Source organism: Myotis lucifugus, unplaced genomic scaffold, assembly GCF_000147115.1.
Source record: "Myotis lucifugus unplaced genomic scaffold, Myoluc2.0 scaffold_1, whole genome shotgun sequence".
Lineage (NCBI taxonomy): Eukaryota > Metazoa > Chordata > Mammalia > Chiroptera > Vespertilionidae > Myotis > Myotis lucifugus.
This window is the reverse complement of record NW_005871049.1, coordinates 24,550,962-24,564,929: the sequence shown is the minus strand read 5'-3', so window position 1 is coordinate 24,564,929 and position 13,968 is coordinate 24,550,962. Positions and strand designations below refer to the sequence as shown.

The 13,968-nt window shown below is 36.2% G+C and overlaps 1 protein-coding gene across 1 annotated transcript in view; it reads right to left on the bottom strand.

The window, feature by feature from the left end:
* Nucleotides 1-923: 923 nt before the first annotated feature.
* Nucleotides 924-13,968, bottom strand: part of NAF1 (nuclear assembly factor 1 ribonucleoprotein) — a 46,608-nt gene continuing 33,563 nt past the window's right edge. Inside the window, exons 5-8 of the mRNA XM_006081838.3 lie at nucleotides 13,769-13,923; nucleotides 8,546-8,597; nucleotides 4,837-4,939; nucleotides 924-1,812 (exon numbers count right to left, since the gene is read on the bottom strand). Of these exons, the coding sequence (XP_006081900.1) occupies nucleotides 1,346-1,812; nucleotides 4,837-4,939; nucleotides 8,546-8,597; nucleotides 13,769-13,923 (777 nt within the window). The 3' untranslated portion in view covers nucleotides 924-1,345. The remainder of the gene's footprint in view (nucleotides 1,813-4,836; nucleotides 4,940-8,545; nucleotides 8,598-13,768; nucleotides 13,924-13,968) is intronic.

Sequence of the window (13,968 nt, the reverse complement as noted above, 5' to 3'; positions counted from 1 at the left end):
CCCAGTGCAACCAGAGTCTACGGGCTTGTGATGAAAATGGTCTCGATCACCCCGATGTGTATGCCAATATTATTTTCTAAGACTGTCAAGGAGTTTGTGAAGCACCAACTTTGCACAAAGTGTTGATCTGAGAATGAATAAAACTAGGTTCAACTCCTTGCTACCTTACTGAGTTAAGACACTTAACCTTTTTGAACCTTAGCTAGGCTCTTACTTGTTAAATGAGGACTAGTTTAGACTACTTCTAAGGTCTCTATTTCTAAAATTCCATATTTTCCTGTACATTTACATTTCAGAATGTAAAGTAATACTCACTGGTCATTTGATTAAAAACTCTAAATTCAGTCATTCATTAAATATTTTATTATCTTTTTAAAATATATTTTTATTGATTTCAGAGAGGTAGGGAGAGAAACATCAATGATGAGAGAGTATCATTGATTGGCTGCCTCCTGCATGTCCCCTACTGGGGATTGAGCCTGCAACCCGAGCACGTGCCCTTGACCAGAATCGAACCCGGGACCCTTCAGTCTGCAGGCCGACACCCTATCCACTGAGCCAAACCAACTAGGGCTCATTAAATATTTATTAAGCACCTAAGCTGTGCCAGGCATGTGAGAATCTGGGAAATGGATATGGAAGATATAATCTCCTAGTATGGGGTCAAATGCCTTTTAGTGTGAATAATAACATACTTTATTGTCAATAATCTTTGTGTTCCTTTAAATGGTTAAATAGTAAAGTCTACTGAATAGTGCCCAAATAATGGAAATCTGCACAGATAATAAAAAGCTATAATTATAGTCACAGCTTCACCAACATACAAGGCTTTCCTTTTCTGTACCCTTCACTTGTTTGGTTTCATCAGAACATTCAAATTTACTGGTAATTTGCACTTATAATCAAAATCAACTTCCAAAGTCTAAATTTATAAAAATAGTTTATTTTAAAGACTCTCAATAAGACTTCAACATCGTATTTTCAGATATACCGACAAGAAAATCAGTATGTTCAGTATGTTTTCATCCATGATGAAAGTTGCTCCAGAATCTATTCTTAAACCTATATATATTGTTTATTATACATGGATTAACAGTTTTAATTAAATATTACATAATTGTAATTTCCCCTACAAATCTAAAGCGAAGTTTTCATATGGATACAATTTCACAAAGGTTATAAATATATATCAACTTACAACTAAAGGAAACATTCAGTTTTTCACAATGTTTTAAAAATCTAGATCCATAATCTCTTAAAAAAATTCTTCCCATAAAAAAGAAAAAGCTTTCCTATATAAAATAAAAAAAAATCTATACATTTCTCTGGTAATGCACATATTTACCTAATAGTAAGATCCAAAATGAGAAGAATTACTATCTCCAGAAGAGGAGGAGGGAGGCAGGGGTGGAGGGGGAGGAGGTGGGGGGATGGAGTATGGTATGGGAAATAATGGATGAGGTGGCATGTTAGGTGTAGGCCAACCCATGTTTACAAATGCAGGTGGTGGAGGTGGAGGTGGTGGTGGTAGTGGAGGAGGGAGTGAAAAATTGTGCATGTCAAACACTGGAGGAGGAAAGGGATACTGTGGCATAAGATTATCTTGTCTCTGAGGTGGAAATCCTGAAGTCTCCTGAGGTACCATATGCTCTGAGTTATAAAACTGTGGAGGTGGGGGCCTGCCATGGCAAGGTCGAGGATATCTACCCCGGGAAAATCCTGGTGTGAATTCTCTGTTTCGATATCCTTGTGAATGCTCTGAAGCAGAGCTATGAGCATTCCAATTCTGATGTACTTCTGCAAAATCTTCACCTTTGAGCAGGGTAAAAAAAGCATAAAAACAAAATTAATTTTAATACATAAAAAAATACTGTTTAAATTTCAATAAAGTCTTTTCTTTAACTTCCAATATATCTTACGGCAGTTAAAAATGCATAAGGCTTAAAACGATCAATTTTAAAGCATCCAAAAAGCCAGAGAATCAGAAAAGGGAAAACTTAGCAAGGTAATAAAATTTTAGACAATGACGTCTGGACTCCAACTAAACAGCAGAGAGAACACTAGATATCTCATCACCCACACTCTCAGCTCAGTGGGGAGCCTAGACTTCCTCCCTTAATAGGCTTAATGAGATGCCTCGACCTCCTACCAGGTCATGTCAGAGCAGGTTGAACAAGGAGCCAGTTACAGGCCTCCTGCAGTGACCCTGGAGATCACATGGGGAACCTGGACCTTTGCCTCCACTGCCACAACACAGACCTCCTCCACCTCCTGCACTGGGTGGTGTCAGAGAAGCCCTAGGGCAGGGGTGGGCAACTCCTGGCACGCGTGCCAAACATGGAACGCCAGTAACTTTTGCTGGCATGCAAAACCCTCATATAATCTTCCATTTACAATTTTTTTCTTATTATCGACTTTTTTATTTTTCAGATAAATTCAGTGTAGGTGCATCTTAGATAAATAATTTTACATAACATGTATACATTAAAAAATAAATGTATTTTTCATCATCATATACTGTGTTTTTGTCGCTCGAATGAATTTTATTATTTCTTCAAGGTTCTTCACATACGTACACCTTAAGAGCTATCAAGTAGGCGTAACATGTTCTCAAAAAATTAGGGTTGGCACGCAGAAGAATTTTGAGTCAGAGATTTTGCTGGTTTTGGCACGCACTCACAAAAAGGTTGCCCACCCCTGCCCTAGGGGAGAGGCAGGACTTTGAGCACCACGCAGCAGTAGCGAGGCCATCCCCTCCTGTTGTCAGGGGAGCAGTAATGAGGTAACCCTACCCAAGACGGGGCCCACCCTTGCCCATCAGTAAAACGCACCTCCTGGCCTCAGGTGTCAACAGAGACTGAGAAGAAAACCTAGACTTGTATCCCTATCTGGTAGGGAGAGTAATAATGTGACACCCTCCCTTCCTTTCCCTGCCAGAGCAGTTTTAAAAGCAAGACTGCTAAAACAGAAGATTTAAGTAACATATAGAGTCTTATAACATAATACCCAAAATGTCCATGTTTCAATTAAAAATAACTCATCATACCAAGAGCCAAGAAAATTCCAAACTCAATGAAAAAGGAAAATTAATCAAGGCCAATACCAAGATGACAAAATGTTAGAATTATCTAAGAAATATTTTAGAATAGTCATAAAAATGCTTCAACAAGAAATTATGAACATACTAAAACAAATAGAACAAAGCAAAAAAAAAAATGAAATAAAAATTTTAGAAGTAAAAACTCCATAATAGTTAATATGTTAATTCTCTCCAAATTAATATACATACAGGTTTAATGCAATTCCTAACAAAATCCCAGCAAGACTTTTTGTCAATATAAAGATTATTCTACAATTCATATGAAAAGGCAAAGGAACTAGAATACCTAAAATAATTTTGCAAACTTTTAGAAAACAAAATAAGAGAAAATCTTTGGAAATAGGTCTAGGCAAGAAACTCTCAGACTCCATAAAAGAAGAACTGATAAATTTGGTTCATCAAAATTAAAAACTTTGTTTTGCAAATGACCCTTTCAAGAGGATAAAAACACAGGCTAAAGACTGGAAGAAATTATGTACAAACTCATAATTCAAGAATTAAACAGAAATATAATTAGATAATGGGTAAAAGATGTCAACAAACATATCATTGAAGAAATGGAAAGATGTTCAATATCATTAGCCATTAGGAAAATGCAAGTTAAAATCACTACCTACCTATAAGAATGGCTAAAATAAAAAAAACAGTGACAACACCAAATGCTGGTGAGAATGCAGAAAAACAGAGTCACTCACACACTGGTGAAGGGAATGTAAAATGGTACAGCCACATCGAAAAACAGTGTGGCAAGTTCTTGAGGAACTACACATACAACCATCATATTATCCAACAAATGCACTCTTAGAACAAAGAAACGAAAATTTGTGTTTACACAAAAACCTGTACACAAGTGTATAAAGCAACTTCATTAATATAACCCAAAGCTGTTAACAACCCAGATGTCCTTCAATGCATGAATGGTTAAACAAGCTGTGGCATATTCACATGCCACTCTGGAATAAAAAGGAACAAACATGACACATACAACAATCTAGATCAAGCATGTCAAACTCGTTTATTTAAATGAGGCATGTGGCCCATGTGACTTCATTTATATAAGCATACTTGACATGACAAATTATATTATAGAAACAGAGAACAGATTACTGGTTGCCAGGAGTTGAGGAGGAGGTGGGAGGGAGGAAAGTGTGAGTGACTTTATAAAAAGGCAACATGAGGGATCTTTTTCTGTTCTGGAAATGTTCTGCATCTTAACTGTGTCATTGTCAATATCTTGGTTGTGATATTTTACTGTATAGTTTTGCAAGATATTACTATTGCAGGAAATGAGGTAATGGGCATATAAGATCTCTTTATTATTTCTTACAATTCCATGTCAATCTATAAAAAGTTTAGTTTTAAAAAGGAAATAGAAAATAGAAAAGGTATAATAAAATGAAATGAATGTTAAAAATAAAGTATCTTGAGTAAGATATTAGGTATCATATCATTTAATTCTAAATATGGAAGCCACTAGGTTTTTTAAGAAAAAGTGCTAATGAGCACAAATAACTCTAACAAAGTTTAGTATGTCTTTTCCCCCCAGGAGTCATTTTTACATTCTCAAGTTTGAAAAACCACCACTGAACATTTCTTGCTTTAAAATGCCTTCAATGCTAGTTGCATGGCAGGAGATAAAAAATAAAACCCAGATATTTTCTTCAATTTTATTACTAATGGACATGTAAATGTAAGTAAAGATTTTTAAAAAATTGCTATATGTTGTATTTACTCACCTGACTCATTAAATTGAGATTTAAATTTTTTCCGGCCTTGAATGCGATTTTTTTTTCTGTGTTTGGCTTCTTTTTCCTTTTCATCATCGCTGAAATCTAAGGCCTGACAGAGAAAAATATATAGATTTACATCACATGAATTTACCAATTCAATGGTACATACTTAGAGATGAGAATAATCTTATTATTTAACACTGTCACTAAAAGATACTCTTTTGATACATAGTAGTTGCAGTAATATCTGAATTAATTACATATCATAGAAAAATAGTCTTTTTTTTTTTTTATAACTGTCTAAAGCTTTATTAGACACAGGCCAGTAATCAGATGAGTACTCAAGGCTTTTTGGTTTTTTAATTCCTAGGAAGTTTCTGATAGGTAATTTTAAAATTCCAATTTTCACAACCTTGAGATACAGCTACTTCCTAGTTAGAAGTTTGACTTCCAGTTTAGAGTCAAGATTCATCATAGTACCAGCCAAAAATGCTACAGAAAGGATCAGTTAGGAATATGCAAATGACAAAGTATCAGATCTAATATAAATATAGGAGAACAGGCCCTGGCCAGTGTGGCTCAGTTGGCTGAGAGTTGTCCGATGCACCAAAAGCTCACTGGTTGGATTCCTGGTCAGGGCACATACCCAGGTTGCAGGTTTGATCCCCAGTAGGATGCCTGAAGGAGGCAACTGATCGATGCTTCTCTCTCACATTAATGGTTCTCTCTCTTGCTCTCTCTCTCTCTCTCTCTCCCTTCCCCTCTCTCTAAAATCAATAAAAACATATTTTTAAAAATAGGAGAATATTATACCTTTTATTCAAAAATTTACACATATCCAGTATAAACCAAGCACTGTTCTAAACACCATACAGATATTCATTTTTTACTAATATAATGTCAGGAATAGTAAAGGTTATAAATAAACAATAAGGCAAAGTAAGGGCAGAGAAAATCTTGAGGGATGTTATTTAGAGAGGATTTCAGAAAAAGGCTTTGATAATCAGATACATGCATGATGCAACTTCCAAGAGGAAATCATTTTAAATTATAAGAGAGCAAGTCATAAGTAACTAAGAATTGAGATTCACTGTTATAACCCACCAAAAAAATAAGACTTAGAAGCTTTATATGACTTCTATGCTTTCTTAGATTTCAGGCATTTATTATTCTATTAGTATCAAAAAACAGATCTATGTTTCTTAGAAAACAAAAGCAGGCTCACTGTGTATGCATGTGTCACATTTAAAAGGATTTATAAAATCTTATAATGTATAGGATTTTCAGTTCAGTCTTGCTGAAATATATTCTACATCAAATCTTCCATGAACCAAAAGTCCATAACCTCAGAATCCATGATCAAATTCAGAAATATCAAAAGATTTTAGCACCTTCACCTACCTTTACTGATCTTAATGTGGTAAGATTTTTAAGCTCATGTGAAATCTGCTATCTGCCAGGCAGTAGGAAGTATTGAAATCAGATGGAAAACATTTCTTTCTCTGAAATTGTACAGTCAAATGAGAAGGTAGACACAATGAGCAGGTGCTTTGATTTATTTAGTGCTATGGCAATAGGAGGCTGAAGGAAAAAAAAAAGGGCAAGGAAGATTTCTTGGTATGGGTAACCGAAGATAAATCTCTAATGATGAGTTAACAGTGAAAATAAGAGAAAGGAAATTTCCAAGGACTGAGGATATGTGTAGAGGCTCAGTATAGTCAAGAAATGAGAATGGTTTTGTAAGACAAACTGAAAGCTTCTTAAAGAGAAAAATCAGACTGAAATTAGAGACCAAAAACTTATTGTGCTATTTTAAATAACTTGGCATTGTCCTAAAAGCAGGAGAGAGACATTAAAGGATTTTAATTAGTAATAGGCTATTTTAGAGAGATAGTTTTGCTAATATTTTGCTATCACCTCCCTACAATCAGGTAAAATTTAATTTTCCTTAAACACAAATTAATTTAAACTTGCATTCATTAAACACATTCATTTATAAGTATCCATATATCAGAAATGAATATGAAGATGATTAAGATGCATTCTCTGTAAGTTTTAGCTCCTTTATGCAAGCCCAACATTTCCTATTTGCACAGCATGATTTTTTAAAAACAGTTTAAAACCCAGAAATTCCAAATTTTAATCTATAGTTAATATCAAGCCATATTATAAACTATAAAATGTCATCATAATAAAATAAACTTTAAAATTTTAGAGTTTTCCATATTATGAAAATAACGGACAGTCAACTATTTAGAAAAAAATTGCATGAAGTATGCTCAGATTTAATTTCATAATTAACCTAATCAAACAATTTTATAAACAGTGAGCATTACCATACTTAGCAACTTTAATGCTTAAGTCTGAAACAACAGGGATGTATAAGAATATTTGCATTTCACAAGAAATATCTTTTAAGACTTTTGTAAAGTTTCGAATACTTTAAAAACATGTAATTTCAATAATAAAATGCCCTATACATAATTAAGAACATTAAGTGATTCTTCAGGGCCTTAATGGAAATCACATGTACATACAACATAAACTAGAAAATAAAACCCCATGGTAATATGGATAATAAACTAAGATTACTCGTCAAATGACTCACAGTGGTTAAGTGACCCTCTAAGTGAGCATTGCCTGATTCATGTCTCAGCAAAATTAGACATTAATATAGATCATGAATCTTCAGCATTGAGGACATGTAAAATAAACAAGGTTAAATCTACAAATACCTAGAATTTATAATACTGAGAAATTTCATCAGAACTACTGAGCACATATAAAGACTCTAAATTATAATGATTATTTTATACTATATAAATTCATACTATTTTCAAGAATTGTATACACTCATTGCTGTAATTTCTGTATTTTAATAACTTAAAAATATGCTTAAATATCTCCATGGAAAGGGAAATCAAGTAATTCTACAGATTATCACTGACTCTATTTCATATCTTTTGAAAGACCGTGATATCAAGCTACTTTGGAACATAAAACTAGTCTGGTTGGCATAGATTCAAAAAATAAAATAAACTCTTTTTAAAAAGAAAATTTTTATTGATTTCAGAGAGAGGAAGGGAGATGAACAGAGATATTTCAGAGATAGAAATATTGATGACTAGAGAGAAAATTACTGATTAGCTGCCTCCTCCATGCCCCCCCTACTGAGGATCGAGTTGGCACTGGGGCAAGTGCTCTAACCGGGAATCAAACCATGACTTCCTGGTTCACAGGTTGATGCTTAACTACTGAGCAACACCAGCCAGGCAAAAAATTCTTTTAAAGAAGGGAATTATATTGTAAAAATGGAAGGGTAGGTAGATTCTAATAATTCTGTACCTCCAAAAGAAAGGCAGCTTATTAAACACACCATTAATAAATATCTTCATGTCTGACATGGCAAAATCACTAAATTGAAGAATAAAATTTTTAAAAATAATGACAATTCTCTCCAGGTATTAAACTGATTAAAAACAGGATATTATAAGTGAAATGATATGCTAATAATTATTAAAATGTGACTGGAAATATCTTTTAAATGATCAATAAAAAATTCTTATTGAAAGGCATACAGCAGTCACGTGGGAGACAGGATAGTGCATAGGCTCACAGAGGGCATATGAAGAGCATTAAGGTCAAGGATGATGAATTTATAAGATTAAGTCCTGCCTTATTTTCTAAAATATTGTGCAAAAAGACTTATCCTTACGTCTGGTGGTGGTTCTTGATCATTTTCCCATGATGCATCCGATCCCTTCTCCCTAGGAAGAGAAAACAAAAAGTCAAAGTACTTGCTGACACTGTTAAGCACGTGTAACTTTACAGTATTAAAAATAATAAAAGTATCCCCTGGCGGGCGTGGCTCTGGGTCAGTGGTTGTGGTTAGACTCTATGCACCAAAGAGTCACGGGTTCAATTCCCAGTCTAGTGGGTTGCAGGTTTGAAACCTGGCCCAGTCGGGGCACATACAGGAGGCAACCAATCGATTTGGATCTGTCTTTCTCTCATTGTTTTTCTGTCTCCCCTTCCCTTCCACTCTCTCTAAAAATCAATGGAGAAAATAACCTCAGGTGATGATTAACCAAAATAATAATAATGTTAAAAGTAGAAGACATGAGCTCAACTCTTAATTCTGCAACATACATGAAAATAAAAGCTAAAAATAAAAGACCGTTTTTATGTCCTTTAACTTGTTTCTGAAGATGTGGGAAGCTCATAAGAAAAATACAACATTTGGACATTTTAGAATTGGGGGTGAGGGGGTCAGAATAAGAAGTGAAGGCTGTGGTGTGCAGACAAAAGTACTTTGCAGTTCACAAGCATCTCCAGATGCTATGACTTGATTAATACTTTCATGATATCTGAGCTCAGTCGATAAAACTCACTTCAATAAATGCTTATTCTACACAAACTATAGGTCAGACTGTTCCAGGTGCTAAGGACAGGAAAACAAGTATGAGGCATTTCCTTGTCTTAAGATTTTATGGGTTTAATGGTAATGATAACAACATGAAATTCTTTTTCCTCAATTTACCTGAAGAATATCAATACTCCATGAATAACCAATGCTTATTCGGTGATTGTCAAAGCAGAGAGGGTAAAAGGCTATCTAGTTTGGGGAGGAAGAGGAGTTTTGAAGGTTCTGAAGGACAGTATAATCACAAGCATTAATTACTTTTAGTGGAAAGTTTTATACTCCATGACCAACAAAAGTACATATATCTACTATGAGTATAATTATAATTTAAGAAAGCTCATTTTAAATCTTAGTAATCTTTTTGATTTAATAGTTTGACAATATCTTATTATTTGATTATATTAAAACTAGTGACCTGATGCACGAAATTCATGCACATTAAAAGGGAATTAGAGGAAATATTTTAATATTGCTATTTGCCCTTTATAATAGAAGTGTCAGAGATGAAAGAAAATTAGTAAAATGTATATGAAAATCTTCCTCCTGTCAGAGTCTGGGGCGCACCATGGGAACCAGAGTCAAATCCCCGCCCACCCATGTGCGCCTTGAAATCGCGCGAGACCCAGAACCAGCAGGCCCCACCCCCACTGGGCTAGATCTAGACCTGGCTGGCCCCACCCCTGTCAAGGCCTGCTGGGTGGGGGGCGCGGCCTGAGGTCCTCCATCAAGCCCAGCAAGGCGGGGGGGCATGGCCTCAGATCCCCTGGCCCGGTGCAGGGGGTGCGCCCTGAGGTCCCTCGTCAAGCCCCGCTGGGCAGAGGGCACGGCCTGAGGTCCCCCGTCAAGCTCCGCTTGGTGAGGATGAGGCCTGAAGTCCCCCGTCAAGCTCTGCTGGGTGTGTGGGGGTGTGTGGCCTGAGGTCCCCTGGCCCAGCGCCGGGGTGGGGGCACAGCCTGAGGTCCCCTGTCAAGCCCCACCAGGCAGGGGGGCGCAGCCTCAGGTCCCCTGCCCCAGCCCAGTGCCATGCAGCCTCAGGTCCCTGCTGATTGCTCATTAAGGCTCGTTATGGGAACTCGGCCTCCGCTGTGGGCGCAGCCATCTTGACCGTTATGGCATGACTGTCAATTTGCATATTCCCTCTTTATTAGATAAGATACTAGAGGCCCAATGCACAAAATTCGTGTATGGGTAGGGTCCCTAGGCTTGGCCGGCGATCAGGGCCGATCTGCGGGGTAGGGGGAGGCTGCTGGCACACACCTTGGCTGGCCTGGGGCCTGTGGGCAGCTCCTGCATTGAGTGTCTGCCCCCTAGTGGTCAGTGAGCATCATAGCAACAGGTTGTTATGCCATTCGGTTGATTTGCATATTAAGCTTTTATTATATAGGACTAGAGGCCCAGTGCACTAGTAGTGTCGCTAGTGGCTGGTGGCGGCCGGCCGGGTACTCTCTCCCTTCCCCTGGCTGCCTGCCGCCGCCGGCCAGGGCCTCCCTCTTTTCCCCTGGCGACCTGCCACCGGCCAGAGCCTCCCTCCCTTCTTCTGGCCACCTGCTGCCAGCCAGAGCCTCCCGCCCTTCCCCCAGCTGGCCCCACTCCCTGGTCGAACTCCTGGAAGAACTCTTGGTCAAGGGGACAATTTGCATACTACACTTCTATTATATAGGATTAAAAAGTATTAGTCCCTCACTGCTTTAAACTAGATCTCAAAAATAAATGGGGTTCTTAAGAATTCATTAAAATCATTAATTCATTAATCTTAAATCCATAAAATTCAATTGACAGATGTCAATCTGGCACAATATGGAAATCATTAAGTTTGTTCTGAACTTTGATTCAGAATTTTGACATTATACGTGAGGCATTAACAGTGATTTTTCCACCACTTAAAAAAATTATCCTTGTACACCTATACATTTAACATAGCTCTAGTACTCCTTTTTTCCATATATGCCATCTCATGGCCTGTGGTGCCTTTAGTTTGGACTTTAATGACAGTAATGGGAAAAGTGCCCCAAATAGTGCATTTAGTTTTGAAAATCAAAATCTACTAAAGAAAAGATCAAAGCAACATTTGAAAAACCACTTTTCACAGAAAGTTCATGCGTAGGTAGCTAAGATTTAAACAGCCTTCCTAGAGGCAAGTTAGCTGGAGTGGAGCTGACCTTCTCTACCTCAAAGGCAAAGTATTCCACTGAGTTCCCATGACAGACACCAAAATGCAGTCTTGAACAGAACAGGCTCTGACCTCTCCTGAGGTCAAAGTGGTGCCTCTGCAGAGTAGGCCTAATTCCCTAACTGTTTAGTTTATTATTTCTTTCCAGGACAAAATTCTTGTTCTTACAAATAAAAAACAAAGACTGCTCCTATTACTCAAAATCTATTTTAATAAATATTCCAGAATTTTTTTTTAGTTTTATCTGTTTTAAACTAAAGAATTTTATATGGCAAAAGAAAAATATATGGCATATCCACAGCAACACCCTAATATTCAAAGCAGAATGGAATACTAATTATTTCAGGCATGATTTTAAAATATATTACATAATCTTTACAACTTTGCTGTCTATTTAATTCACCTGTCTTAGCAGTTATTTAGAAAAATTAACTTTACACAGCCTGAAGAATAGGTTAGGTTTTGTAAAATGGTCCTTCAGATAATTATGTGGATTCTTAAACATAAGCTGAATTAATTATCAGGAACAAAATTTTCATTTCTGAAATAATGAATGAAATTCAGAGACTTGATTTAATATGTAAGTAGTATAGAGACTTTCTTATGCCTAGTACTTTTGTCATAGCACTAATACTATTCACTGCTTGAAGTTGCCTTTCTATTTCTTACAAAAACCATATCCCTGATGTTTCACCTATGAAAGAGACTTGTGTGTCAAACTGAGTGCAGTCTTTTTGGATTTAAGATCCCCACTCCCCCTCCCAATGTTTTGTGGCCTTTTCTTCCACTTCTAATTTGACAGTATTTTTAGTAGCTCATATTCATTACAGCTTTATGAAGCATTCAACTAATTTTTATAGAAAAGGCTATTCTACTTGAACTATATGCCATTAGTTTACATAAAAATTAAATAATAAGTTTGAATGATATAAGCAGCTTTACAGCTAACACTTAGCAACACAATTAACACAAGAAAAATACACAATCAGTGGGAGCATAAATATGCGGAAATATTACTACCCACATACTATAGGCATCATTTAGCATAAGTTACAGACAAAATGGGAGTAATAAGTTATCACTTAAGTAAATTCTGTTTATCACCACTTGATACACAACCTTCCAGGGACACATTTTAGTGGTCTCTTCTGTAAGTTTACAATATACAGGCAACCTGAAATCTCCTTATTTTCTTTTTTTCCTTGAGAATTACAAAGTTTCTTGAAAATTATGAAATAAGCCTAGAATTTAATCCAATAAAAATTTTATTTAAAATGGAAAAGAGCCGAAATCGGTTTGGCTCAGTGGATAGAGCGTCGGCCTGCGGACTCAAGGGCCCCGGGTTCGATTCCGGTCAAGGGCATGTACCTGGGTTGCGGGCACATCCCCAGTGGGGAGTGTGCAGGAGGCAGCTGATCGATGTTTCTCTCTCATCGATGTTTCTAACTCTCTATCTCTCTCCCTTCCTCTCTGTAAAAAATCAATAAAAAATATATTTTAAATAAAAAAAAATAAAAAAAAAAATAAAATGGAAAAGAATTTTTTAAATGGTAATACTGATACTGAAGTAGCATGTATATATAAGAATGCATGTAATGAAAAATGCAGTGAATTAGAATTCAGAAAGTTTATATGGCCCAAATATATTGCTACTAGTTGGAGCAAATCATTGTCAGCAAAATATATGAATGATCTCTAGCTGTAAAATTTGATAATTGTAGCTTTCAGATGTGTTATTAGGAAGATAAATGAACTAAAAAAGACAGATACTATTTAAAACTACCACTGCTGAGAATTATTCCTAAAATATAAATATTAGATTGAAGCATAGTAACCTCCATCTTGTATAAAAAACTGCTGTTTGAAATTCTCTGCTATTGTTAGATAGTCCCTTATTCTGTAAACTGTCATTTTTAGACAGTCTCTTATTCTATAAAATAACTGTTTTAGTTTGAATAATAGAAAAAGATAAAAACTTAACTGTCTGACCTTGCAAGCTAGCCATCTAACGTAATGGACTAATACTGATAATAATTCCCATATTCTTATGCCAAATGTTTGTTATTTATGTATCCAAGATTACAAACTGTCTGTAACAATAACTCACACAGAGTTCTTTGTAAAATCTGCAGACAAAGAAGCTCAAAAGGTATAAATATGGGTATTTCCTGTGTGACTTCGCCCAGAGATTTAGAAGAAATACCTCCCTCTGGGCCGTGCAATAAATGACTCCTAATTAACTGGGTCATTAAGGCATCTTGTATCTCACTCGCTGATTTACGATACAAGATAAGCAAACAACAACTAAAATACAGTTACTGGTGGTGGTGGGAAAAATTACTTACTGTTTTCCTGTGAATACATATTGGGTGAAGTCTTTCATTGATGGAGCAAAATACATAGTGTCCTTCATTTTAATACCTTTACTCTCAATGTGTTCTGAAGAATTAAACCGTAATACATAAAATGGATGTGCAACAGGTCCAAATATCTCAAATATCTGTAGAAAGAACACAAAGGCCTCCTTTAATATATAATGATTCAA